Source organism: Halichoerus grypus, chromosome X (assembly GCF_964656455.1).
Source record: "Halichoerus grypus chromosome X, mHalGry1.hap1.1, whole genome shotgun sequence".
In the NCBI taxonomy this organism is placed as follows: Eukaryota; Metazoa; Chordata; class Mammalia; order Carnivora; family Phocidae; genus Halichoerus; species Halichoerus grypus.
Window position 1 is genome coordinate 67,329,163 of NC_135727.1, and position 27,557 is coordinate 67,356,719.

The following is a 27,557-nucleotide window of genomic DNA, read 5'->3' on the forward strand; positions in this document are numbered from 1 at the left end:
TAAATCTCAAATATTTCCTTTTTACTGTACCCACTTCCAAGTTACAAAACGTAATTTCCTCTGCCATTCCTCAAGTGAATTAGTAAAACAAGTAGAAACTCAGAACATTAACTATAATAGTACACAAGATCATTAATTTTCCTTTGGTAACTCAGTCTGTCCCAAAGTATTTCTGTCCAAAATGTGTAGGTGCGACAGGATGAACTTCAGTAGTTAAAATTGTGATCTCTGGAAACTCCTGAATGATTGATTTGGCACCTTCAAAAAATAAAAGGAGAATTACTGTTATGGCATGACTTTTTGGTAACGTTAGCTGGAATTCAGAAATTTTATAATCATTGGGTATAATACAGACAGAAGACAGAAAGCAATGACCTTTAAATACCTAGTCAGACTGGATTACTCTCCGAGTTTATATGTCTGATATCTGAAAAGCTTTGACAATCATCACACTGTGACTCCACTCATTCACTAATAAATTCTTAGAATCAAATTGTTATATATCCAAGACTTTAAAAATACATTCAGTTACAGCAACTTTCTCCCTGAAGAGTCTTTGTTTTGTTTCATTTTAAAGGCAGCTGGAACAGAGAGACTACAATCCCTTCCAGAAACAGGATCATATATAAGATGATGGCTTCTCAACTGGAACACTGTGAAACAAGTGTAAAAACTCCTTTGGATGTCAGAGTGAGCTAGCTTTTAGAACTTAGGACTCTAGCTTTGGGGGTTGCAGGGAAAGGGACGAGCTAGGACCCTCGCCAAACTAAAAAACCATAGCAATGCTGCCACAAAATAAGATTTGTTCATCTACAATGTCAAAGAATAGTACACCACTCTAATGTACACTCTTAGAACTAAGAGTTAACTTTTCTACTTCCAAAGGCAGGAAACCCAGTCATTATTTGGTTATCTCAATGTTTACAGTGCCACCTCTGCTATATATAAACAGATGACCAAGCAAATTGCCCATTGTCACCATCAACATTTGAACTGCAGGCGAATTTTTATTATGAAACAACAAAATAAACAATGGCCTACGGAAAGCAGCCCTCCCAACTGGAGACCCTGTAGCCCCTTCAAGGTTGACTGAGACTGGGAACCTTTGGAAATGAGGAAACACCCTAAGCATAAGCCACATATTTCTCTTTCTTTTCAGTTAGGAAACAAATACAAATTCATTGTCAAACATTTGGAAAATACCAAAAAAAAAAGCTTAAAAAAATAAAATGAATTGCTTAGAGTCCCAGCATCCTATGAGAGCCACCATTAATATAGTATGTATTTTAAAATGAAAATTGAAATAGTATCGTGCATCTGTCTAATCTCTCATGCTAAGGAAAGACTTATTAGGTTCTATGTTAAATCCAAGTCTGATTTTGGTAGTCATAATAGTCATAATTTGCATTAGTCGCCTCTAAAGTTGGTGATAACATTTTACGTTATTTTAATGCTGTTATTTTTTAACATGCTTTTTTATGTTTACATGTAGGTTTTTCGATGTTATTAAATATTTTTCAAAAACATGATTTAACAGTTACATAATATTACATCCTTTGAATGTATATTTATTTAACCATTTCTTGTTGTAAGTCGTTTATATACTTTCAAATTTTTTCTCATACTACAAATAACTCTGCAGTGAATACCCTAAGGGCTAAATTTCTACATGCGTGTATGATTATTTTCTTAGGACACTTTCACAATTGTCCTAGATTGTATGGCCAAACACTGGGGCCTTACATTAGGTTTACCTTCCCGAGGAAATGGAGAACACACGGTTCTACCCTTTATGCCCTCTGAGCAGAGGCAGAACTTAGAAAACAACCGCTCTTTGCTTCATGCTGCGAAGTTTATGCAGCAAGACCACAGGGCTAACCAGAGCCTCAAGTTTCTTGCTGTTTGGGAGCAGGTCTCAGGCTCAGGTGAGCAGTCAGGAGAAACAGGGACATTGTAGCCATGTGCAGGCTCTACCCAAACAGGGATACCAGGAAAACAATTACAATCCCCTTCAAAGAGGTTAGTTCATACTTTTCCATTTGAATTTGAACATGAGAATGGTATAAAAATACTTTATCACTAAGCTTAGAGATGATAAACTACCAAAATTCGATTTAGATTTAATGTGGAAGAAGCAATTTTCTTCACAATGAGAGTCTGGATAGATACACACTGACCCAACCCATGCTCATCTGGAGCCCCAGTCATGCTGAACTCACCACGTGGAGTAGAGAACAGACTGAGTAGGATGATAACACTGGGTTGAACTCCGTGTTCTATAAGGACCTTTACAGCTTCAATTACAGTATTTCCAGTGCCTGAAATCAAATGACAACCAAATGCATTAGCAACTGTAACATTTATCTCAAAACGGCTTTGAAGTTTCTTTGAAGTAAAGGCAATTTGACACTAGGCAAAGCTCCATTTGAAGGTGCCTGTTCTTTATCAATGACGTTCTCTTTTCTTTTTTTTAGAGATTTTGTTTATTTATCTCTTTATTTATCCGAGAGAGAGAGAGAGAAACAGAGAGAGACAGGAGCCTGATGCTGGGCTCGATCTCATGACCCTGAGATCATGACCTGAGCCAGAACCAAGAGTCGGACACTTAACTGACTGAGCCACCCAGGCGCCCCATCCATGATATTATTTTCAATAATGGACATGACACACACACTTTTCAGTTTTCAAATTCACATCAAACCCCAAATTCATTGAGTATTTGAGATATCAAATTTGACACCCACCCTCCACCACAGACCCTGGGAGACAATACCGTGTGGGATCTGAATAAGCTTATAACACAGAACAGAAAAAAATATTACTTTCAGAGAGGATAAATCCTTGAGAAATTCATTGCTATATTAATTGGGCTAGAGAAGGGACATATTTCGATATATTTTCTTTTCTTTTTTTAAAGACTTTATTTATTTATTTGACAGAGAGAGACACAGCGAGAGAGGGAACACAAGCAGGGGGAGCGGCAGGCAGAGGGAGAGGGAAAAGCAGGCTCCCCACCGAGCAGGGAGCCCGATGCGGGGCTCGATCCCAGGACTCTGGGATCATGACCTGAGCCGAAGGCAGATACTTAACGACTGAGCCACCCAGGCACCCCTCAATATATTTTCTGTGTTCTATATATTTTGCCTCATTAGATCCTTTGCTTCAGTGTTTTCATTCATTTTAAAACAAAAGCTCTTTGGAGCTAATAAAGCTTATTTAGACAATGTATACTCTCTTATTATACAATAAAAATTCCCCAGTGAACTGCCCAGGGCAACTCCAAATCCAACTGAGAAAAACACATTGAGAAATGGTTTTGCCTTTATGTAAGGGGTACCTAAAAGGTAGTCACCAAGTTGAACTGATTTAAACCCTAAGCAAAGTATACAAATTAAACTCCAGCCACTCACTGAGAATTGGATACATCAGAAGGACTTTTCTGCGGTAAATGTCTGGGGGGAACTTGGCATAATATACTTTGGCTCTTTGTGTCTCTTCATCACTCTGAATCAGGATCTTTCCAATTCGTATGGATCGACAGCAGTCTCGTAAACCTTGTTCCATTGCCTCACCTCGAAGAAGGAAAATTTTCAAAAGGGAAACAAAGGGTTGGGGGAGACAGAATTAAAGTCCAAAAATAGGCCAAAGCAGAGTGTGTGACTATTATTAATATAAGAAGGACACTGTCAAGATGGGAGCAATTCTTCTTAAGCTAAGAGCTTTTACTTCTGATATGCTCTTATTTTATACTTAGTGCAGGTCAATTAAACCAGATTAAGGGCTGGTCAATGAAAGTAGGATAAACTAGTTTTATTGCTGGCTTTCAAGTTGTAGAGCTGTCACGCTTCCATGAAATACAAAAAATAAAGTGTTTTGTTGGGCTGCTCCCTGAGCTTTTCCACTATCAGGACCATTTTACTCCTATTATTTTAAGGAAGCCTTTAAACCACCTCAACCTGTTATTTTCATCTGAAAAAAAAAAATACAGAAGATTTATGGAAGAATCGGGCTACAGACCAAAGTGGCATCAGGAGATAGCACTACGCCCCAGCAATGCCTCCAATCGCAGAAGTTTGCTGGCAAACAGTGAAAAAGTATATTGCTCCTTCCCTCCCCTCCTCCAAGAACCATAACCAACACTACTACTACCCCCTTGGTTTCTGAACACAGGTATTTTTTTGGGCTAAATTCCTTTAAGGAAGTGTTTGCCAAAAGGGAATCATTCTCATACCATCTTCCAGATTTTAGGCTAGATCCGAATTCTATCTGTACTGTTATTTACTTAACATTTTTCTTAAACTATTTTCACTTGCATTTATTTTAAGAGGAAAGTTTCCATCACTGGTGTAAACATAAAAACAGTTTCTAGTATATATGAAAATCAACCAATAGCTAATAAGGTTAAAAAACAATGCTGTCTATCCATTACCCCAAGGTCATCTGCTATAGACTAGGGGTGTGAGGATGCTGCTACCTTTAGGGCAGGAACTGGACTAAACTAAAAAGAAAAAATGCCCTAAAAGCCCATCTCCATTGTCTTCACCAGTTTTAAAAGGTTAAGTAACATTGTCCTGAAAATCCTTTCATTGCTTAAAAGCTACCTTCTACTAAAAAAAAGGGAGCTTAAAGCTCCTATTCTACTTAAGGTATTCAACTGCTCACAAACAGAAATTCACAGCCAGAGAAAAAGCAATGCTTATATGGGAAAAATAAATCCATTTGTCTCCAGTGCAAGTAAGTGAAGCTTCCACCGAACCTTGGATCTTGTGCAAAAATTTATTTATTTACTTAGTTGCCAAATGGAAGTAATCATCCCCATGGAACAAGTAGATATTCTAATTACAGGCATGTGATTTTGTTGCACAAAGGTGGGTTTAAAAGAGTAATCAGTTGGACTCAAACACAAATACAACATTTATAAGACCAGCAACTGGAAATACCTAGAGTCAGTAACAGTTAAGTGCTTTTGCCATATGGTCACATACACATCAAATATAAAACTAAAAACACTAAATAAGTCATTCAGTCCAGCTCCCAATAGGATAGGACTGTTCCCTACAAAAGAAATTTTAAAAATATGTATTTCTCCAGTCAGGTATTCAAAGTTCCACGGGCCTGAATTTGTGCCATATTCCATCAGTCTTCAAGCTGCCCTGTTCTCCCCAAGAGAGCACCATCTCATCCTCCTATCCTACCCTGAATCTCTCTGAAGGCTGGCTTGCCGGGGCGGGGGGGGGGGGGGGATAGGCCACTAGAGTAGATGCTCTGCAGTTAAAATTAGTCAAACTTAGCAACACACAGGCCATGATCCAAGGCACCGTGATAACAGACAACACAGGTGGTGAGATTTAAGTCAAGGCAGGCTGCAATTATGACAGACAAGCTCACCTCTCTCCTGGAAAAATAATTGTTTCTCTGCGTGCAAAGAGACAAGAATCACACATATGCAAACCTACCGCTTCTCATTATGCTGACCCCACAATTTCCCTTCTCAAATTTCACTCCTTCATACTTGTACCCTGTGGGGGAATAAAATCAAAGAATTTATCTCTCATTACCAGAGCAATCCACTTATTTTTAAAGTGCCTATAATTTAAAGCCAATGGGTACAGAGCAACCCTTGTCTAGACAGTGTATAACCTCTTAGGTTCCCTGTGAAAGTAATGAGAAGTCATGATTTTTCCGTTATTTCTTCAATCTTCACAAGAAACCTGCGGGGATAATTGGGAGACGCGGGCTTCAAGTAGGAACAGGACTTATGATAGCATGATATTCACACACACATTCCTCAAATTGAATGCAGAGGGAAATCATCACACTCTGAGGGCTATAAACCCCATCAGTTCAAACTGGGACCTCACCGTGAGGCACAGCAGAGAGCCTCCTTCATTCCAGCCCTTTTTATGAGCTTCCATTCTGCCTTAAAAAGCAGAAGACAAAGGCTGAAGTCGTTACCAAGACATGTTCAGCCCTTGGTGTCATCCTGAATTTGGATCAATTATGATGCAACAAGCTCAGGCCCTAATTTTCATAAAGTCAACCTTTGAATAGAACAGCTTCCATTATTTACTAGAGAACATTTGGTTCTCTCGGAATTTCAAATCCCTGAAATAGGGATCTTCAGCTGTGTTCTATTAGAGTAAAACAAAGTACTCTCTCCGGATCTCATCATTTTTAGTTTTCTTTGTCTTTTTTACTTCTCATTCTTTTACCTGGAGTTTCAATGCCAAACCAACCCACCCATTTATTAATACCAGCAGCTTCCCCACAGAGGTGAAGATAAGCTGCCAGCAATTCTTAACTCTGGTCCCAATGGGCTGTCATCAAAGGCAACACTTGCATGCTAAAGAATATTTATTAACCTTGAACTTGAACTGACAAGCAAGCCATTAACAAAAAGTCATCCACATAAATTTCTTTACTAAATGGCTCTGAGTTTATTAAGTTGTTGAAAAGAACAGCTACACCTAGACTCCTTATTTTGCATACTGATTTGCTCAGGCTGCTTTTTTTTTTTTTTTTAAGGAAACAATTTGAAGCATTTATTTATTTATTTATTTATTTATTTTAAAGATTTTTATGTATTTATTTGACAGACAGAGAGATAGCGAGAGCAGGAACACAAGCAGGGGGAGTGGGAGAGGGAGAAGCAGGCTTCCCGCTGAGCAGGGAGCCCGATGCGGGGCTCGATCCCAGGACCCTGAGATCATGACCTGAGCCGAAGGCAGACGCTTACTGACTGAGCCACCCAGGCGCCCCTGAAGCATTTATTGCAAACAAAAGTTAATATTCCTCAGACATACATACACACATACAAAAAGCTCTATAAATTAAGAACCAGGATAAAACTTCACAAGAGAACTGAAAATTAAAAAGAAGAAGAAAAAGAAGAAGAGGAGGAAGAAGAAAAAGTATTCTCAACCTCATGGTAGATAAATCACAGTAAAATGACTGCTTTTTTTTTTCCCCCATTTTCCCCCTAATTCGCAGAATTTTCAGGAAGAGAATCTGAGAGTAACAGCCCTGGTTACCTGTTGGGGTGGTCACCATGCATTCTTTATATGGCAGCTGATTCAATCCCTCTTCCACAACAAGTCTGATCTAAAGAGTCAAAAGAAGAAGAAGTTGAGTACCTGCTAGGTCTAGTGTTAGCTGTTAGCTTCAGGAGCTGAACACTAGGCACAAAGTCAGTAACACAATGGGAGAGGGTTTAGCTTGTGGAGGTAGGAAGGGGGCCCCCTATCACAGGTTAGATGCAGAAATAGATCCAAAAGCTAGGCTGCTTGCTGCTAGGTATCCAACCTCGGGTAGGCGCATGATTGCCACCAAAAGGCTCAAGTATGCCTTCTGATTCTCATTCAGTTAGTCCAGCTGGTATTATGAGAGATGCGAAACTACAAGTGGCAAGAGTCATCCTTGGAAGTAATACACTTCTGGTAACTCTGAAAATAGTGCCCACTGGGAACTGCTCTGCCTTGTTCGGTACTTTGAAATTAAGTTGGATTGTTTTTAACAAAGGCTCGCCATAATGCAAATAAAACCTGAAACCTCTCAGGAGGAAATAAATGAATGGATGGGGCTGAATCAATTTCCTGAGCTTGAAGTAGGTGCCAGTAGAACGCACTGGGGCTTCTTGGCTTTAAAAAAAAAAAAAAAAAAAAAAAAAAAGGCTCCTAACGATCTTAATGTGTGGTACAGAGGAAGGAATCCATCAGAGCTACTAGGAACAGCCTCCAAAACCCAGATATGATATTCCTATGAGCACCCAGAGCCTACTACAATTAAGGCAGTGCTGAGTCTGCAATGCACATTTTCTCTAATCAATATTACATTATTGATTAAGAATTAGGAAAAGCAGGGAGAAATACCATGCTCTGTCATCACAACACAACACCTTGCTGCCATTAAAATGATCAATGCTAAATGGGCCAGCACTTTGTCAGCGTGAAGCACCAGAGGGCCCAGGAACCTGATGAATACTGTGTATGTATGCATACTCATCTCTAGCCACCACCTTCTGTGGAGGTGAGTGTTTCTTTTCTTTTTTTTAAGATTTTATTTATTTATTTGACAGAGAGAGACACAGCGAGAGAGGGAACACAAGCAGGGGGAGTGGGAGAGGGAGAAGCAGGCTTCCCGCCGAGCAGGGAGCCCGATGCGGGGCTCGATCCCAGGACCCCAGGATCATGACCTGAGCTGAAGGCAGACGCTTAACCATCTGAGCCACCCAAGCGCCCCGAGGTGAATGTTTCTTAGGAACAAGTTGAAGGGAAGAAAAGGATCCTTTTCTTTGGATAGCCTAGATCTCCTAGTAACACCCGTCTTTTTTTTTTTTTTTTTAAGATTTATATATTTATTTGAGAGAGAGAGCATGGGTGGGGGGAGGAAGTGGGCAGAGGGAGAGGGAGAGTCTCATGCAGACTCCCCACTGAGTATGGAGCTCGACATAGGACTCTATCTCACGACCCTGAGATCACGACCTGAGCCCAAATCAAGAGTCAGGCACTTAATGGACTGAGCTACCCGGGCGCCCCTCCCAGTAACACTCTTTCTAGAGAGTCTTACCTCCTGCCCGTCTCCTGCAACTCTGGGACAGAAATTAGTATGTCCAAGCCTTACAGGAGAACATAAAACCAGCAGAAGGGTGACTAAATAGAAAGAACTCAAGATCTGAGTGCCAGGGAAGCCAATCCTGACAAATCCAGGATAGAATTAATGTCACCTATAATGGGACCCAACAGACAGTGTACTAGAAATCCTCAATACCAGAAACCTAAATAGCTCCAGTCCCTACCACAACCACAAAAGACCCTCCACACTCTCCCAGTATCAGAACCTTCAAAGCCAACTGCAGAGAATAGAGAGGTCCAAATTACCATTCCTTCATGTCAATTGTCATGGGTCCTTATTATCTGATTTGATTAAGATATAATACCTGCCCTTTCAAGCAAGCATTTTACAATAACCATGAACTTAACTCCTACCTTCTATAGACAAAAGGCAAAGAAAGCAAAAGAAAGAGGAACCATTTTCTACTAATGAACACCAACACTTCTGTTTTCTCCACAGCAGCCAATGACACAGGTTCCTTCCTCCTTGAACCCGTTCCTTTGGTTTGATAAAAGCATAAAGACAGGGGCGCCTGGGTGGCTCAGTCGTTAAGCGTCTGCCTTCGGCTCAGGTCATGATCCCAGCGTCCTGGGATCGAGCCCCGCGTCGGGCTCCCTTCTCAGCAGAGAGCCTGCTTCTCCTGCTCCCTGGGCCTGCCGCTCTCCCTGCTTGTGCTCTCAAATAATCAAATAAAATAAAATCTTAAGAAAAAAACCATAAAGACAGAATGACCTATCACTCCAGGAGTGCCAAATACACTGACCTTGATGCAATCCAAGGGTTATCACTGCCCCCGGAAGCTCAAACGATTGTAAAGAGAAGTGGCCTCTGGACCAGAAACACTTAAAGCCAAAAGCACAACAGGAGCTGCCTACACTCCTTTGGAATTAGTATTTTCCCCGGGGAACATCCAAATGAAAAGTTTCACGCCTTTTCCCCATCGGGTTCCCTTTAATAATCTATCCTCTATTCTCTGATTACACCTGTGAGGATAACAAGCCACTTTTCTTTCTTTCCCACACTAAATACTGCCAACAGCATTTCGAATGTAAACTCCATGAGATCAGGGACAATGTCTGTATTCTGTACTGCTGTTATCGCCTGCCCCTGCAACACAGCCCAGCCCAGGGCCTGACTCGAGTTCAGTATACACTTCATCAACAGATGAATACTAATAGCACAGCAGAAGATGTGTCAACCTTATTTCAAGCACTGAGCACACTTAGATGGAAACACAAGAAGGAAATGCAGTGCTTTACCTGAAAACAACCCAATTCGGCCTGAGATCCTCTCAGACCTCACTAGCTAAACTGAATTGGGCTTATCAGAAAGGATGAACACTGACCATTGACATCGATGTGGATGGAACTGGAGAGTATTATGCTGAGCGAAATAAGTCAAGCAGAGAAAGACATGTATCATATGCTTTCACTCCTATGTGTGGAATATAAGAAACAGCGCAGAGGATCATAGGGGGAGGGAGGGAAAACTGAATGGGAAGAAATCAGCGAAGTAGACAAAGCATGAGAGGCTCTGGACTCCAGGAAACAAACTGAGGGTTGCTGGAGAGGAGGTGGGTGGGGGGATGGGGTAACTGGGTGATGGGCATTAAGGAGGGCACGTGATGTGATGGCCCCTGGGTGTTATATGCAACTGATGAACTGCTGAACTCTCCATCTAAAACTAATGATGTACTATATGTTGGCTAATTGAATTTCAATTTTAAATTTTTTTTTTTAATTTAAAAAAAAAGGTCTCCTTTGCAAATTTAAAAATAGATAAATAAATAAACTGATTTGGGCTTGGCCAATCCTTAACAGGAAGTCCCTGAGGGAAGTATACACAGCCCAACTTAGTATTTCACATGTGAGGATAGTACAGAAAAGGTAAAATAAGTAACCCTCCAGGTAAACTACAAGAGGGGGTATTAGTGTTTCTGTATTAAATGAATACCACAAGGGTAACTACTAGGTCTCCTTACATCTTTGGTTTTCTTTCAATGTACTTCACTTCACTGCCCTAAGATGACATCTTTAAGGATTGCCAAGATCCACTTGAGAGGTAGAAGTGCCTCAGAATTACAGAAAACGAGTTCATGGGCAATGCTTTGAGGTGAAAGGGATTGAGGCACAGCTTTAACGAACGAGTAGAAACAATACTTCAGAAGCCTGCCAGGATGATGATTACTTGGCACAATCTCTCTCACCCCCCAGGATTCTCTAGAACAAAAAAGTCACTTAGCCTACTATGATTATATCACTAGGAACAATGAAACAAAAATGGAAAGCCTCCACCTACCAAACGATCCGCAGAAAACATGAAGTCCCCTCTACTGGCTGTCCTAGAAAGAAAGTAGTATAAATTTTAGTCCAGCTTAGAGCTTTACGGGAAAATATTACTTAATACATATAGTAACAATGCTATTAAGACCTATTACATACTAAAAGCCTAAAAGCTTACATGTACAAACTATCACTGAAGCAAGATATTTTTTCACTAGGATACAGGAACTTAAATGGAATGACTTGATAAATATTATTGAAAATGCTTACTTGGTATCAACACTAGAGACAGCAATTGAAAAGATCATGCAGTCTCCCACTGAGCTGCCCAAGTCTATATTATCCAAGCGGGAGCCAAATGAAGCTCCCCCTGCAAGATGGCAACAAGCCCGCAGCTCAAGTTAAGAGAAAAACTTCCGCAGCATGAAAACCAGCTTCTTCCCATTCTCCCTCTCCATTCACCTTGATCTAAAACCCACATTACCAAGATAAGTAACCCATCTACTTTGTCTCTAATCCTTTTTGGAATGAGAATGATACAAATAAATCCTCTACTTTTGCCACTGTTTTCAAGAATGCATAACCTAACTTCCAAGACCTCTTTCTCAAAGTATTGATAATTTGTTCCTTTTGCCCGTTTTTTTTTTGTTTGTTTTTTTTCAATCAAATACTTTATCTCCTAGATCTTTCTGCCATTTTCCTGTACATATCCTTCTGGTCAACACTTTCATATCCCGAGGTGCCCAAGTAATAATAATGCAAGGTTGCACCTACCCACCTAACGGACCCAAAAGGGGATGTTAAAAGGCTGACATTTTTTTCTGTACGTAAAAATCTAGTATTGTTCCACTCCCTTCTCCCATGTAAGTTAAATGATTTGACTGAACAGACTGATGTACAGTTTATGTACTTAAAATTCCCCATCTGCCTATCCATAGCATACCTAAAATATTCCCCCAACACAGCATCAAAATGGCAATATGCAAGCGTGTATTATCTCAGTATACCATTAGTCACTACTCCTTTTTTTCCCGAGCTGCATTTACTTTTTCTGACAGGAAAAAGCAATGAAATACCCCTGACACAAATGACATTTGGTTTCTCAGAGTAACCACAGTTCTATCATATTACAGATATTAACTCTCTAAAATATGAACCATAACTGAGCAATAGCAAGAATATAGGCTTGTATTCTTTATATATAAATATTCCCTAAACTCAGAAAACTATCCACACATACCTATACACACACACACACACACACACACACACACACACACACACACACACAGAGCCCACTTAAAACAGGCTGCGTTTAAAGAACAAACTAACGGTTGCCAGAGGGGAGGGGGATAGGGGATGGGCAAAATGGGTGAAGGTGAGTGGGAGATACAGGCTCCCAGTTATGGAATGAGTAAGTCAGGGGAATAAAAGGCACAGCATAAGGAATATAGTCCATGATCTTGTAATAGTGCTGGATGGTGACAGATGGTAGCTACGCTTGTTGGGAGCACAGCATAACATGTAAACTTGTGGTTCCATGTATATATACTACAGTATACGTATATATAGTATATATATAAGGTTGTACACCTTATACTAATAGAACACTGTGTGTCAACTATACCCAAAAAACAATAAATTAAATAAATAAATGAAACAGACTATTTCATGTACTGTGGTTTTCAAATAAAACTACACTATTACGCTAGCACCTTTCATTTCTGGAATTCATCTTCACAATATGCTTGTCAAGGAAATAAAAGCTAGTGAACTACAATAAATACTGAAGCCTACTTTCTGTTTGCTAGACCTATACAAACAATCTAGACGGCCAGAAGAGTTTTTCAATAGGGAGGAAAAATCTGGATTTGCTTCATAAGAATTATTCAGTACTATTTCTTGGGACCACATCTGAAATATTTGTTTTTAATGTCTGAACAGTTACACACAAGCTTATTACATAGAAAAGCCACATTAGGTTAAGTGATCAGAGTCGTGCAAGTCTATTATTTTACCTGAAAATCAGACATTTTCACACCTTTCATATTCTCCCCCAAAATATCAGCCTCAGCAGATAGCTTTTCCATAATCATCACCTCCTCTACACTCCTAACAAGTACACGCCGGAACTGTCATCTCTTGATAGCTATTTGACTTCCAATTAAAGCATTTACTGCTCCAAGTCATCCCGCTACAAACAATAATTACCAACCCCGTTTCCTGTCGTCTTAGACCCACACTATTCAGGACCCATACTGTGTACTTTAAATCAATTTAGAAATTAAACTACAGTTAGAATATGGTAAGTTGACTGCATTTTTTGAAAACCACAGCGGTCTTCATTATTCACATCTAAATCCTTAACACTGTTAACACTAGAGTTTCATAAAACGGATATATACTTGTCAGATCAACAAGTTGCACATATTCTCTGAGCCCCTACTTTCCAACACTGCACTGAAGTGTTTGTTAAGAAAGGAGTTTCAGTGTAAACCCAGGTCTTATTCACTCCATACACTGTTTTTCAAATTGTAACTCTATTCACTTGTCTCAAAATCATTTTTTTAAAAAACTCTCATACTAAAAACAAGGTTCTGAAAGTCACTTTAATCATTTTCTATCTAATAACAGTCCCAAATAAAATCGAATGCAAAACTGTCACAAAGCAACAAAAACTGACACACATTCCTGGAATATTCTAAAATATAGCCAAATGATCAAATATTAAATATTTAAACAGCGATATCCAGACACTCTTAATTCAGAACTTGGAAATCTAATTAGTGTTAAACTGAGCATTTTTTTTTTAAATTGTACAACCTCCAGGGGCGCCTGGGTGGCTCAGTCGTTAAGCGTCTGCCTTTGGCTCAGGTCATGGTCCCAGGGTCCTCGGATCGAACCCCGCATCGGGCTCCCTGCTCCGCGGGAAGCCTGCTTCTCCCTCTCCCACTCCCCCTGCTTGTGTTCCCTCTCTCGCTGTCTCTGTCTCTCTGTCAAATAAATAAATAAAATCTTTGAAAAATAAATATGTAAATAAATTATGTAACCTCCGAACAGTATTAACAATGCAGACCTAATCATATCTGCGAATACACTTTTCTTGACACTCCCCTCCCCCAACAAATGTGTCACACATCTGTAGCAAGAAAATGAAAAGCCAAAGGTAGCCATTTTAAAAAATTATCTTCACAATGAAACAACAAAAGAATGAGAATCATACAGGAAGTCAAATCCTCGTTTTAATGTGGACTTGGTAAGCCTGACTCTTCCTACTCAATGCTGTCTAGAAAGCACCTTAAAATTTCTACAGAGGCAGGGTGCCTGGGTGGCCCAGTCGGTTAAGCGTCTGCCTTCAGCTCAGGTCATGATCCCAGTGTCCTGGGATCGAGTCCCACGCATGGCATCGCATTGCATCACATCACATCGGGCTCCCTGCTCAGCGGGGAGCCTGCTTCTGCTTCCTCCGCTGTTTCCCCGCTTGTGCTCTCTCTCTCTCTCTCTCACTCTCTGTCAAAGAAATAAAATCTTTAAAAAGAAAATTCTAGAGGCTTCAGCAATTGTGTATATTTAAAAACATGCATGTCTCATAGCAAATGCAAACCAAGATGGAACCTCTTGAATCTCACTGGACTCTATTTACTTATCACAGAACTATGACAGAGGAATGTTTTTATAATATTAAAAAATTAAGACTTCAAGTAGAGATCCTCTCCCCTGTTCGTTCTAGTCCTTACTACTACTACTACTACTACTACTACTACTACTACTACTACTACTAGAGGAATTCTCTAGTGTGTTGGATGATGTCCTCCCCTGGGACAATTACAACTTCAATTTCTACAGCAGAAATTGCCATTTGATCACTCTCCGCTCCTTCTCTTCATTCAGAATAGACTTGACAGCTCCTCCCCTTTATTAACAAGAACGATTTTAACAACTACACATGCACACTAGGTGTACAAAGGTGTACATATAAAGCTTTTCTAAAAAGGTCTGAAAGTTACAGCAGGTACCTAATATTATTCATACATTACTCCCTTCCTTCCCACAGGTCACTATCTATTAAAAACTTCCTTGGTGCCAAGTATTAAGCACTTTTGGTGCATGATCTGATCTACTCCTCACACAACCTTAAGAGGTAGATTCCATTAAGTGATGAAAATAGTGAGGCTTACAGAGGTGAAGTACCTCACGGTACTTCCCAGCCTGAAGCTCTCCGATTCCACGTCCCTGAGTAAAGCCATTATTTATTTTGCTCTAATAAGGGAATATTTTCTAAAGGTGACAGTTTGAGATGTATTTTAATTTCTCTCCCTGCAAATCAGACTGCCATGGACATACAATGCAAAGAATGAAATAGAGTCTGGTAGACAAATAAGAAAACATCATTAAAATGCTCCTTCTGAAGAAGGAGAAGCTGCCATTGTAACATGGCTTGTAAAAAAAAAAAAAGTGAACACATACAAGAACATACCCTTTTCAAAAATTTTTACATCAAAACCTCTGACCCATAACTTAAAACAACTGAATTGAAATCAAATCCCAGTAGCACTGATTTAGGTATCATTTAAGAAACAAGGCCCAAGGAGGGAGTTAAGATGGCACAGAGGTAGGGGGACCCTAGGCTTGCCTCGTCTCTAAATCACAGCTAGATAAATACTAAAACTTTCCAAACACCCGAGAGATCAATCTGAATGGTGAGAGAACAAACTGGAGAACTAGAGAGAAAAGAAGCCACATCCTGGAGGTAGGACGTGATACAGGGAGAAAAGAATTGTGGGTGCTGTGGAGGGGAGGGAGCCTTAATCTCAGAGAGAGGAAAGAGAGAGAGAAACAGAGAGAAGGCAGCATGCAGGGAACTGCACCAGAGAGAGACTTACCCAGAGAGAGAGAGTGGTGTTCATTCCCTGGGAAAACTAGAGTGGCTGATTATTGCAAGTTTTTACAAGCATTGGAGCCCAAAGTCTGAAGGTTTAGAAGTCCGGAACACTGCTGGGTGGAGCCTGGCAGGCAGAGCGGTGCTCCTGGGGGAAAGGAGGGCAGAGGCCCCGGAGCGGCCAGTGCGCTCTGAGGATCCCGTGGGTTGCACAGGGAGAAACAGTTCCCCTTCTTGTAGGGCATTTGGGGCGGTGGAACAGCCTCTCGGGGGGCAAAAAAGCTAGCGGATGCCAATGTGAGACCCCATTTATTAGCACAGGAACATAGACACCTGCTGAGGGCAGCAAACCTTGGTGCCGGCTTTTTGCTGCACTTCACCATGAACTCCAGCCACTGTGCGATCGTGCTAACGGGCACCATCTGCAGTGTGGGGAGACCCTCCCTCAGAGGATCAGCATGGGTCCACATGCACCAGGTCCCTAAACATCGGAGTTTGGAGTTTTGAAACCCAGCCGTGTGCCTGAGATAAAACACAGGAGTTCTGTACCGCTTGGCAGGTAGACAGCTTGGAGGCAGGGACCTGACAGACAACAGGGACACAAGAGGGGTGAATATTTGCTTTTCTGTGAGGGCTTCCTGAAGAGTGGTGGACAGGAACTCTCTGCTCCGGGGACTAGAGAGCAGAGCTATGCCATTGCCTGCCCCCCTCCCCCCCCCCCATCAGCACGGACCTACTTCAGTGAGCAACACAGCGCCACCCAGTGGAGGTTGGAGCCACTTGCACAAAGCACCCTCCAGCTTCCCCTCCCCACGCCCTGCAGGTGCACCTCCACTGGGGCAAATCTACCAGAGAATCAGTGCATCAGGCCCCTCCCCCCAGAAGACAAGCACAAATCCCTCACATGCACCAAGTCTACTGATCATAGACTGCTGGAAAGCTTCAACTCTAGGGGAAACAGGATCTAGCTTTTTTTTTTTTTTTACCTCTTCTTAATATAGCCATTACCCTCAGGAGTAGGAATATAACAGGCTTTCCTAACAACCACACACACAAAAAACAGTGACCTACAGTAAATGACAAGGTGGAGGAATTCACCCCAAAAGAAAGAACAGGAAGAAGTCATGGCCAGGGATCTATTCAATACAGATACAAGTAAGATGTCTGAACCAGAATTCAAATCAACAATTATATGGCTACTAGCTGGGCTTGAGAAAAGCATAGAAGACCAGAGAATCCCTTATTGCAGAGATAAAAGAACTAACATCTAGTAAGGCCAAAATTAAAAATACTACAACCAAGATGCAAACCTGAATGGTTGCCGTGACAATGAGGATGGACAAAGCAGAGGAACAAATCGGTGATATAGAAGATAAAAGTATGGAAAATAATGAAACTGAAAAGAAGACGGAAAGAAAAGTATTGGATCATGAATGTAGACTTAGGAAACTCAGCAACTCCATGAAGCATAGTATTTCTATCATAGGAATCCCAGAAGAAGAGAGAGAAAAAGGTTTATTTGAACAAATTATAGCTGAAAACTATCCTAATCTGGGGAAATAAACAGACACTGAAATCCAAAAAGCACAGAGAACTCCCATTAAATTCAACAAAAGCTGATGATCACCAAGACATCGTAGCCAAATTCACAAAATACACAGACAAGGAAAGAATCCTGAAAGCAGTAAGGGAAAAAAACTCCTTAACCTATAAGGGAAGACAGACCAGGTTCCCAACAGATATCTCCATAAATTCTTGGCTGGCCAGAAGAAAGTGCCATGATATGTTCAATATGCTGCATGGGAAAAATATGCAGCCAAGAATATTTTATCCAGCAAGGCTGTCATTCAGAATAGGAGGACAGATAGAGAGTTTCCCAGACAGACAAAACAAAAGGAGTTCATGACCACTAAACCAGCCCTGCAAGAAATATAAAAGGGGCCTCTTTAGGTAGGGAAAAAAAAAGACCAAAAGTGACAAAGACTAGGAAGGAACAGAGAACATCACCAGAAATACCAACTTTACAGTTAATACAATGGCACTAAATTCTTTTTTTTCATTCTTTTTTTTTATTCTTATGTTATGTTAATCACCACACATTACATCATTAGTTTATGATGTAGTGTTCTATGATTCATTGTTTGTGTATAAGACCCAGTGCTCCATTCAGTACGTGCCCTCTTTAATACCCATCACCAGGCTAACCCATCCTCCCACCCCCCTCCCCTCTAGTACCCTCAGTTTGTTTTTCAGAGTCCATCAATTCTTATCTATCAATAATCACTCTGTAAGTAAATGGACTAAATACTACAATCAAAAGACATAGGGTACTAGAATGGATAAAAAAAAAAAAAGATCCATCTATCTATATGCTGCTTACAAGACTCATTTCTTTTACTGTCATTATTAAGACATATATTTCTTTTTTTTCAAATTTTTATATAAATTCTAGTTATTTAACATAAAGTACAATACTGGTTGCAGGAGTAGAATTCAGAGGTTCATCACTTACAACACCCAGTGCTCATCATAACAAGTGCCCTCCTTAATACCCATCACCCATCAAGCCCATCCCCCCACCACCTCCCTCCATCAACCCTCAGTTTGTTTACTATCATTAAGAGTTACAAGAGACTCATTTTACACCTAAAGACACCTGCAGATTGAAAATGAGGGGATGGAGAACCATCTATCATGCTAATGGACATCAAAAGAAAGTCAGCTTAGCCACACTTACATCAGACAAACTAGATTTTAAACCAAAGACTGTAACAAGAGATGAAGGGCACTATATCATAATTAAGGGGTCTATCCATCAAGAAGATGTAACAATTGTAAATATTTATGCCCCCAACTTGGGAGCACCCAAATATATAAATCAATTAATAACATATATAAAGAAACTCATTGATAATAATACAATAATAGTAGGGGATTTTAACACCACACTTACAGCAATGCACAGACCATCTGAACAGAAAATCAAGAAGGAAACAATGGCTTTGAATGACACACTGGACCAGATGGACTTAACAGACATATTCAGAACATTTTATCCTAAAGAGCAGAATACACATTCTTTTCAAGTGCACATGGAACATTCTCCAGAATAGATCACATACAAGGTCACAAATCAGTCAGCCCTCAACGGGTACAAAAAGACTGAGTTCATGCCATGCGTATTTTCAGACCACAATGCTTTGAAACTTGAGGTCAACCACAAGAAAAAATCTGGAAAGACCACAAATACATGGAGGTTTTAAAGAACATCCAACTAGAGAATGAATGGGTTAACCAGGAAATTAAAGATGAAAAAAAAATGATACATGGAAGCAAATGAAAATGAAAATACAACAGTTCAAAACCTTTGGGAGGTAGCAAAGGTGGTCCTAAGAGGGAAGTATATAGCAATACAGGCCTACCTCCAGAAGGAAGAAAAGTCTCAAATACACAGCCTAACCATACACCTAAAGGAGCTAGAAAAGGAACAGCAAATAAAGCCTAAAGCCAGCAGAAGAAGGGAAATAATAAAGATTAGAGCAGAAATAAATGACATAGAAACCAAAAAAACTAGAAAAGATCAATGAAACTAAGAGCTGCATATTTGGAAGAAAAAAACTGATAAACCCCTAGCCAGACTTATCAAAAAGAAAAGAGAAAGAACCCAAATAAATAAAATCATGAATGAAAGAGGAGAGATCACAACAAACACCACAGAAATAGAAACAATTATAAGAGAACATTATGAAAAGTTATATGCCAACAAACTGGGCAATCTGAAAGAAATGGACAAATTCCTAGAAACATACAAATGACCAAAACTGAAATAGGAAGAAATAGAAAATTTGAACAGACCCATAACCAGTAAAGAAATTGAATCAGTAATCAAAAATCTCCTAACAAACAAAAGTCCAGGGCCAGATGGCTTTCTAGGGGAATTCTACCAGATATTTATTTTTTTTTTTTAAGATTTTATTTATTTATTTGAGAGAGAGAGAATGAGAGACAGAGAGCACGAGAGGGAAGAGGGTCAGAAGGAGAAGCAGACCCCCCGCCGAGCAGGGAGCCCGAAGTGGGACTTGATCCTGGGACTCCAGGATCATGACCTGAGCGGAAGGCAGTCGCTTAAACAACTGAGCCACCCAGGCACCCGAATTCTACCAGATATTTAAAGAAGAGTTTAATATCTATTCTTCTCAAACTGTTCCAAAAAATAGAAATGGAAGAAAACTTCCAAACTCGTTCTATGAAGCCAACATTACCTTGATTACAAAACCAGACAACGACCCCACTAAAAAGGAGAATTACAGGCCCATATCCCTGATGAACATGGATGTAAAAATTCTCAACAAAATACTAGCAAATCATATTCAACAATACATTAGAAGAATTATTCACCACGATCAACTGGGACTATTCCCGGCTGCAGGGGTGGTTCAATATTCACAAATCAATCAATGTGATACACCACATTAATAAAAGAAAGGATAAGAACCATGTGATCCTCTCAATCGATGCAGAAAAAGCATTTGACAAAATATAGCATCCATTCTTGATAAAAAGCCCCCAACAAGGAGGAACAGAGGGAACATACCTCAACATCATAAAGGTCATATATGAAAGATCCACAACTAATATCCTACTCAATGGGGAAACACTGAGAGCTTTTCCTCTATGGTCAGGAACAAGACAGGGATGTCCACACTCACCACTACTATTTAACACACTACTGGAAGTCTTAGGATCAGCAATCAGACAACATACAAAAAAATAAAAGGCTTACAAATTGGCAAAGAAGTCAAACTGTCACTACTTGTAGACAACATGATACTCTATATAGAAAACCGAAAGACTCCACCACAAAAGTGCTACACTTTTAATAAGTTGGAGAAAGACAAATACCATATGATTTCACTCAAATGTGGAATTTTTTTTTTAAAGGGACTACCTGAAAAATGAGAATTTATTATTTTTTTTTTTAATTTTTAAATTTTATTATGTTATGTCACCATACAATACCTCATTAGTTTTTGATGTGGTGATCCACGATCCATTGTCAAACGTGGAACTTAGGAAGCAAAAAAGATGAACATATATGAAGGGAAAAAAAAGCAAAAAGAGAGAATGAAAGAAACCATAAGAGACTCTTAAGGACAGAGAACAAACTGAGGGTTAATGGAAGAGGTGGGTGGGGGATGGGCTAGATGGGTGGTGGGTATTAAGGAAGACACTTGTTATTTTTTTTTTTTTTAAAGATTTTATTTATTTGACACAGAGAGAGACAGAACACAAGCAGCGGGAGCAGGAGAGGGAGAAGCAGGCTCCCGGCCGAGCAGGAAGCCCAATGCGGGGCTCGATCCCAGGACCACGGGATCACGACCCGAGCCGAAGGCAGATGCTCAACAACTGAGCCACCCAGGCGCCCCAGGAAGACACTTGTTATGATTAGCACTGCGTTTTATATGTAATTAATTAATTAATTAATTAATTAACTCAGCAAAGTTGCAAGATATAAAATTAGTGTATAGAAATCTGATGCACACACCAATAACGGAGCAGCAGAAAAAGAAATCAAGGAATGCATCCCATTTACAAATGCACCCAAAACCATAAGATACCTAGGAATAAACCTAACCAACGAGATAAAAGATCTATACTCTGAAAACTATAGAAACTTAAGAAAGAAATGGAAGACACAAAGAGATGGGAAAAAATTCCAATGCCATGGATTGGAAGAACAAACATTATTAACATGTCTATAGTACCCAAAGCAACCTACACATTTAATGCAATCCCTATCAAAATACCACCAGCATTTTTCATAGAGCTAGAACAAACAATCCTATAATTTGTATGGAACTACAAAAGACCCTGAATAGCCAAAGCAATTCTGAAGAAAAGCAAAGCTGGAGGCATCATGATTCCAGACATCAAGCTCTATTACAAAGCTGTCATCATCAAGACAGTATGGTACTGGCACAAAAACAGACACATAGATCAATGGAACAGAACAGAGAACCCAGAAATGGACCCACAGCTATGTGGTCAACTAATCTTTGATAAAACAGGAAAGAATATCCAATGGAAAAAAAGACAGTCTCTTCAAATAATGGTTTTGGGAAAACTGGACAGCAACATGCAGAAGAATGAAGCTGGAACTCTTTCTTACACCAAACACAAAATAAATTCAAAATGCAGAAAACCTGAATGTGAGAAAGGAAACTATTAAAATCTATTAAACTATTAAAATCCTAGAGGAGAACACTGGCAGTTAACTACTGTGACATCGGCAGTAGTAACTTCTTACTAGATCCGTCTCCTGAGGCAAGGGAAACAAAAGGAAAAATGAACTATTGGGACTTCATAAAGATATAAAGCTTCTGCACAGCATAGGAAACAATCAACAAAAAAAAAGGGAGCCTTTGGAGGAAGAAAACATATTTTCAAATGACATATCTGATAAAGGGTTACTACCCAAAATCTATAAAGAACTTATAAAACTCAGCACTCAAAACACAAATAATCCAGTTAAAAAATGGGCAGAAGACATGAATAGGCATTTCTCCAAAGAAGACATCCAGATGGCCAGCAGACACATGAAAAGATGCTCAACATCACTCATCATCAGGGAAATACAAATCAGAAGCACAATGAGATACCACCCCACACCTGTCAGAATGGCTAAAGTCAACAACTTTGCATCCTGGCAAGGATTTGGAGAAAGGGGAACCCTCTTACACTGTTGGTGGGAATGCAAACTGGTGCAGACACTCTGGAAAACAGTATGGAGGTTCCTCAAAAAGTTAAAAATAGAGCTACCCTAGGACCCAGCAATTGCACTCCTAGGTATTTTCCCCAAAGGATTCAAAAGTATAGATTTGAAGGGGTACACGCACCTGGATGTTTATCGCAGCACTATCCACAACAGCCAAACTATGGGAAGAGCCCAAATGCCCAACAACCGATGAATGGATAAAGAAGTGGTATATACATACAATGGAATATTACTCAGTCATAAAAAGAATGAATTTTTGCCATTTGCAACAAGGTGGATGGCGCTAGAGTGTTTTATGCTAAGCAAAATAAGTCAGAGAAAGACAAATACCGTATGATTTCACTCATACGTGGAATTTAAGAAGCAAAAAAGATGAACACATGTGAAGGAGAAAAAAGCAAAAAAGAGAGAGTGAAACAAACCATAAGAGACTCTTAAGGACAGAGAACAAACTGAGGGTTAATGGAAGAGGTGGGTGGGGGATGGGCTAGATGGGTGGTGGGTATTAAGGAGGACACTTGTTATGATAAGCACTGCGTTTTATATGTAAGTGATGAATCACTAAATTCTACCCCTGAAACCAATATTACACTATATTTTAATTAACTAGAAATTAAATAACAATTTTTTTTAATTATTAATTAAAAACAAGGATTATTTTCAACATTTGGGGTGGGAGAAGTTAGGGTTAACAGAGGGTTGCCAGATACAGCAAATAAAAATACAGGACACCCAGTTAAATTTGTATTTCAGAAGTATGTCCCATTCAATGTTTAGGATACACGAAAAAAAGTTCATTGTTTATCTGAATTCAAATTTAACTGGGTGTCCTGTATTTTACCTGGTAACCTAAGAAAAAAGAACTAAATAGACTCAAATTCAGTTCTATTATGGTTTTGTTTGGTTTTTATTTTGATTTTTTTAAGCAACAGGTAAAAGCAAAGTGGGACATAAAAGCTTTTCCGGCAGGTTTAAACCAAAGGAATGTTTTATTTAGAGTTAATGGTTAGTTAAAGCTCTGAAAACATACACTCTATTTCCAGAGCTATTTTGTATAATGTGATCACTACAATAAAGAATAACTCCAAGGTTTGCCATGGTATGCAGATGTTTTGTAAATGATTTTCTGCCTCCTTCCGTCACCCTCAGAAACCCCCTCCCCCCAGTGAAGTACTTGGAGCAAAACTAATCTGATGTGAAAAACTAAAAATATATATATATATTGCTTTTACTACCTGCCAGATACAATCAGCAAGGCCACAATCTCTAGCACCTTCTTAAAAAGCTGTTAAAATAGTGTCAATATTTACCTGCACCTCAAAGCAGAGTTTAATCTGAGTGTTCAAAATCAGGTAGAAAAAGAAGAGAAACTATCATTTTCCCTTAGAACCCAGGCTTCAGTCATTCAGAAGGTTATTTTTTTTATAATGATTGAATATTAATTCCCTTATGTGTCTGGTACTGTGCCAGGCCAGATTTTCTTTGTGCCTCCCTGGAGTACAGACTAGTTGGTGAGACGTTACTAGGATATGCCCCATAAACATTATTAACAAAGGTATGCATAGTTTAAAGAGGTGACTCCTCCTTCCTGGCCTAAAAGCCAGTTAGAAAATTCACGTGTAGGAGCGCCTGGATGGCTCAGTCGGTTAAGCACCTGCCTTCGCCTCAGGTCATGATCCCAGGGTCCTGGGATCGAGCCCCGCATCGGGCTCCCTGCTCAGTGGGGAGCCTGCTTCTCCCTCTTCCTCTGCCCGCCACTCCCCCTGCTTGTGCTCTCTCTCTCTCTAATAAATAAATAAATAAAATCTTCTAAAGTTAAAAAAAAAAAAAGAATGTGAGTTCTATGTATAGGTAAACTCCTTTTACTGTCTCCTGGTCCTTATGAATGCAATTAGAACCATGCACAAATCAAAACACAACGGCTGGCACAGCTCTTCACAGTTTGTAACAAACGTTCAGACAATATCTTGTTTCAGCATCCCAGGAGTTCCATGAGATATTACCACATCCTCATTTAACAAATGATAAAGCTGAAGCACAGAGATGCTAAACATCTTGCCTAAGATCACTCTGGATCCTGCTGTCTCTTTCCAAACTCACAAAAGAAAAAAAAAAAAAAAGATTTCACTTACACTCGGATTTACTATACAACCCAGGATTTTCTGAACAATGCAGTAAAATCAAGTATTGATGCTGTCATATATGAATGCTGAACTCCATGCCCTCTCCAAATCCTACAGCAACAGTTTACCCTTACATTGTCATGAAGACCCCTTTGTGAAATGTAATGAAAGCTAACGAATCCTTACCCCATTAAAAAAAGGCACATATGCAAATGTTCATAGTAGCATTATTCATAATAGCCAAAGAGTGGAAACCACCCAAACATCCATCATCTGAGGACAGATAAACAAAATGTGGTATATCATCAACACAGTGGAATATCACTCAGCTAAAAAAGGAATGGTGTACTGATACAATGTGGATGACACTTGAAAACATTATGCTAAATGAAACTAGTCACACAAAAGACCATATGTTATATGACTCCATTTATATGAAATGTCCAGAATAGGCAATTTTGAACAGAGACAGAAAGTATATTAGCAGTTGTCGAGATTAGTGGTTGGGTGGGTTGAGGGGCAATGGGGAGTGACTGCTCATGTGTATGGGCTTTCTTGCTGAGGTGATGAAGATGTTCTAAAATCGATTGTGGTGATGGGTGCACAGCCATGAACATACTTAAAAACCACTCAATTGTGCACTTTAAATGGTGTATTATATGGCATGCAAATTATATCTCAATAAAGATGCTATTTAAAAACAATTACTAAAATACACATAATGAAGAATATTTCCCAAATCATTTCTGATAGTTCACCAAGGCCCTGAAACCCATCCACAGGTGCGGTGGTGTCCAAGAGTCAAAGTCAGTAACTCCTGATCTACAGGAACAAGACTCATCATCCTATTTTCTTTGTTCTACAGATGAGTTTTATTTCAGCTTCCCCTACTGCAACTACCAAACCTGTACCTCCTACTTTTTAAGATCACCATTTCCACCTATTAGATCACATGACCACAGTAGTTTTCAATATTGATTCATTACATCTAATAGGTGAGACAAGACTGATACACAACAACATACAAAACAGAAGGTGAATCTTTTATTTAAAAAGCCAGGGAAGATCAGCAAGGAAGAATGATTAAAGGAAAGCTTCTTGACAGAGGAATGCTGGGTTTGATCTTGAAGAATAGGTAGGATATGAAAACGAAGAGAAGGAGTAAAGGAAGGAGTAAAGAGAATTTCAGAGGAGAGCAGAATCAGGGATGTTTCGGAATAGTTCCTAGGAACCATGAAGAGAGGCCTTAATGTCAAGGTCAGGACCCTGGACTTTAATTGACAGGCTCTAAGAAGCCAAGGAAGGCTGCTGAGTAGGGTAATCAAAGCTCTATATTAAGATTGTTCAGGAATATGTGGGAGTATGCGGACGGCAGAAAAACTGAAGGCCAGGAAACAAATAGGGAACCTATTAACAATAGTATGAAGAAAAAGTTACTACAGTATGATTTAGAGAATGACATCTTGACCCAGCAGCCATTTTAAAAGATCAAGGCACCCACTGAAAAAGGAGTGCTTTGACATGCAGTAGCTACTCATTTAAGGTGCTGCCAATATGGAAACCAGCTGTGGTTCATCATAGTACATATCTCCCTTGAAAAACCCCATCCATAACATGAGTTTTGAGATCTCCTCAAGACAGAATTTTAACATTACTTCTTTGGCTATTTGTGGGATTTTACTTGGCTGTTTGTGGGATTAGGAGGGGGCGCCAAAGATTCCTTTAGGTTCCCTTTGCGCCATTAACTCTGCAGGAAACATTTGAGGTTCTGTAACTTTACAAAAATGAATCCTGGTAAGAGTTGAATGATAAGCTTCCACGTGACCAACAAAACCCAAACTCCAACACTAAAAGCCCTTAGGCAAAATGACATATTTGCAGTAGCAAACACTAAACGGCCAGAGAACTTGTTGAGCACAACAGAATTCCCTTGAAATTGCTTTATTTCTATTTGTGAGCCCGAGGTGATTTGTGGTAGGGCATAACCTCGGCAGCAACCATTTCTGGGTGATAGACCAGCACTGGACAGATAGCGTGGGCGCGTTTACAGCCAGGACTGGCTGAGGATTAGGATTCGCTCAGAAGAGACAAAGAGGGAGCCGGGGGCTACTTAAAAGTATTCCTCCTTTTACCCGGCGATGTTAAACGCAGGGACTAGGAAAGACAAGGTTGGCGGCCTGAGTCACGTGACACCCTGCCCTGCCCCATCGGCACAAACTAGTTTCCCAGAGTCCGAACCGTTACCCCTGAGCCCTTTTACTTCCAGTCCCTGTCCCCTCCTCCCCCGCCTTGAGACACCCTCCACGTCCCGTTCCCCTTCTGATCTCGGCTAACTTGTCCCGGATGATGGTCTGCAGCTCCCGGATCTGATCATTCATAGGCAGCAGTTTAAGCTGCGCCCCGATCTGCTCGGAGACTTCGCGGTCCTCTAGGAGGGATTCGCTGGTTGGTGCGTCACAGTTGCCACCGCCACCGCTGCTCTCTGAGTTGAGGCTGGCCGCGCCGCACGCCGGAGGACCCAGCTCAGCCGGTACGCTAGAAAGAGCATGCCCTGCGAGGAGAGTCGGCTTGGCCTTGGAGGCGCTGTTTCCCTCGGCCTGGTCTGAGATCAGGTCGCCAGGTCGCAGCGGCTCGGAGCTTGGGGTAGAGACAGAGTTTGCTTTCTGGTTGTGACAAGGCACGGAGTCCGAACACCGTAAGTCCATGGCCGTACACCAGGCCCCGGGCTGTCCCTGCGGCTACCGACCCCGAAGGCTGCAGGAGGGCAGGGAGAAGGGGCCGATGCTCATCAGCTCTCCTGTTCGCCCCGGACGCTTCCAAACTCTTACCCGGGGTTGCCCCTCTCACCCCCGGGCCTCCGTAGGTTCCCCTCGGCGCGCTGCGTCCCT

The 27,557-nt window shown here is 40.4% G+C and overlaps 1 protein-coding gene across 3 annotated transcripts; it reads right to left on the reverse strand.

The window, feature by feature from the left end:
• UPRT (uracil phosphoribosyltransferase homolog) lies at nt 1-27,557 on the reverse strand. Of its 3 annotated transcripts, XM_078064767.1 has the most exons (8): nt 27,004-27,188; nt 20,791-20,839; nt 10,909-10,951; nt 7,032-7,101; nt 5,457-5,519; nt 3,411-3,572; nt 2,220-2,318; nt 1-258 (listed from the first exon to the last, which is right to left on the reverse strand). In XM_078064767.1, the coding sequence occupies exons 1-8, from the start codon at nt 27,041-27,043 to the stop codon at nt 152-154; spliced, it is 633 nt and encodes a 210-aa protein (XP_077920893.1). In that variant the 5' UTR covers nt 27,044-27,188; the 3' UTR covers nt 1-151. The 3 variants fall into 3 exon arrangements, with proteins under 3 accessions (XP_077920893.1, XP_077920891.1, XP_077920892.1); XM_078064765.1 differs by lacking the exon at nt 20,791-20,839 and having other exon boundaries at nt 27,004-27,557; XM_078064766.1 differs by lacking the exons at nt 3,411-3,572; nt 20,791-20,839 and having other exon boundaries at nt 27,004-27,557.

What these genes read in the sequence shown, in the direction of transcription:
- UPRT (XM_078064765.1), bottom strand. Translation starts at nt 27,374, where the DNA reads ATGGACTTACGGTGTTCGGACTCCGTGCCTTGTCACAACCAGAAAGCA. An exon ending in TGTTTTCTGCGGATCGTTTG is followed by an intron (nt 7,102 to 10,908) that starts GTAGGTGGAGGC and finishes TTGACTCTTTAG; the next exon opens with ATCAGACTTGTTGTGGAAGA. An exon ending in TCTGTTCTCTACTCCACGTG is followed by an intron (nt 259 to 2,219) that starts GTGAGTTCAGCA and finishes TATTTTTTGAAG; the next exon opens with GTGCCAAATCAATCATTCAG.